The 2,112-nt window shown below is 36.1% G+C and overlaps 1 protein-coding gene across 1 annotated transcript; it reads left to right on the top strand.

Annotated features, from left to right (window-relative positions):
* The first annotated feature begins 666 nt into the window (after nt 1–666).
* LOC127664433 (putative vomeronasal receptor-like protein 4) lies at nt 667–1,563 on the top strand. The gene has a single exon (XM_052156411.1). The coding sequence runs from the start codon at nt 667–669 to the stop codon at nt 1,561–1,563; it is 897 nt and encodes a 298-aa protein (XP_052012371.1).
* The last annotated feature ends 549 nt before the right edge of the window (nt 1,564–2,112 follow it).

Below are 2,112 nucleotides of genomic sequence, written 5' to 3'. Positions count from 1 at the left end.
CCATTGCTCTTACCCACTGAGCCATCTCTCCAGCCCCTATTTTTAAAATGTAAATGTATGTGGCTCATTATACAACCATAGAATCAGATTGGATTTTAATATGTAAGTGTGGAAATACTGGGGCCTAAGCATCTAATATACAATAAGAGCAAAGAAACAAAATTCTACACTCATGAAATTGAAGGACATAATGGAACACTGAGCATGTAATAAGTGTTGTAGAAATTAAAATGTGGTTAATTTTGAGAGGTTTTCAATATGTTAGAACAGAAGAACTTCACAGATATTTGTATATGCCACATGACTCATGTAAACAGATTTATACCAGCTCAGGATTTACAGAATTGAATTACAGCAATGTTATAGAACGAAATACAAAATGCTTGGCAAAATACTGGATAGGGCCATTGCTGTTAATGTAGCCAGGCTAAGACAGAACATAGATAAACTATATCAGTCTATAAGATAAATATATAGCTTAAAAATTTAGGCTTTTGAAAAGAAGACTCCATGATAGCATTTGAGTCTATAAGCATAACTTGCTTACCTTATCCTCCAGAAATGTAAGCTGATTTGAAAGATATTTTCTTTTACCTATCATGATTTACTGATGATTTCTTCAAAAAGGTGTTTGTTGGATTAAGTGCTCCTGCCTCAGATCTAAGAATGGTTTTGGACCCTGTCAAGGGCACAGTCTTCCTCTGTCTCACTGGACTTGGTACCATGGGGAACAGCTTAGTATTTGTGAGTTACATGCACATGTTCCAAAGCACTGAGAAGAAACCTGTACACCTCATTCTTGCTCACTTGGCACTTACAAATATCATAATGCTCCTTTCAAAAGGGATGCCAAAGACAGTAGAAGCCTTTAATTTTGGAAACTACTTAAATGACACCAGTTGTAAACTGTCTGTTTACCTAGCAAGAGTGTCTCGGGGCCTCTCCATCTGCACCAGCAGTCTGCTCACTGTGGTCCAGGCCATCACCATCAGTCCCAGACAGTCCATGTGGCAGAGGCTCAATCTAAAAACCCCACAGCATATTCTTTCCTCACTGCTTTGCCTGTGGATACTCAATTCCTTGATCAGCATGAACTTACCATTTTACATTAAAAATGTCAACAGTGTGAACATAACACATTTTAGGAAAGTTGGCAACTATTGCTATTTTCTGCCTGAAAGCTGGATAACAAGATGGATTTTTCTCACCCTCATGGTACTGAGAGATGCGGTGTTTCAGGGTGCCATGGGATGGGCCAGTGGCTACATGGTATTTCTTCTCCACAAACACCACCAGAATATCCTTTACCTTCTCAACTCCAAGCTTCTCTACAGAACTCCCCCTGAGCTGAGAGCTGCTCATAGTGTTCTCCTTCTGATGCTCTGTTTTCTTTTCTTTTACTGGGCAGATTGTTTTATATCTTTATACTTTACTTTCTCTATAGATAATTATTCTACAATACTATACGTTCCAGAGTTCCTAACTCTTGGTTATGCAGTTCTCAGCCCCTTCATGTTGATTTATAGAGATGGGCATCTGATTAAATGTTGTCACATTCAGTAAAAGCAATTAGGCATTGAAAAATATCCATTGATCATTTTGGCATGTAAAATAGAAAACTTGATAGATTTGTTTTTGTACACATAAAACATAATCTAACAATATTTCAAGTACATAACATTGGATTCACATTCACAAATTGGTGGCAGTGCTTAGCTAATAATGAAGCAGAAGAAAATTCAAAGCTTCAACTGACTCTCCATCTTTCTGTCCTTTATGAGATATCTAATAGTGTCTCTTGTGTCTACAGAGAATCATGATCACCACTTAGAAGCATACCATCAGTACATGAAAGGGGCAATGTGTGAATTCCATTGAATTCATTGAATTATACTGTTATTAAGTTAATAATTACAATGAAAATTAATGCATTACATTAAATTTTCAATAATAAACATCTTAGAAATTCTGCATAATTACTTTCAGTGTCACCCTTTTACCTATAGTTTCAGTTCTAAATTCCATCTTGCAGATATAATTACTTATATTTATTTTGTTCCAATCTTAGTTTGAGTGATAATCTCTGTATGTAGCTCTGACTCACTTAAGATT

This window comes from Apodemus sylvaticus, chromosome 14 (assembly GCF_947179515.1).
Source record: "Apodemus sylvaticus chromosome 14, mApoSyl1.1, whole genome shotgun sequence".
Lineage (NCBI taxonomy): Eukaryota > Metazoa > Chordata > Mammalia > Rodentia > Muridae > Apodemus > Apodemus sylvaticus.
This window is presented reverse-complemented; position numbering and strand designations above follow the sequence as displayed.

Bases quoted from the DNA above. Each gene is read 5' to 3' on its own strand.
- LOC127664433 (XM_052156411.1), top strand. From the start codon at position 667: ATGGTTTTGGACCCTGTCAAGGGCACAGTCTTCCTCTGTCTCACTGGA.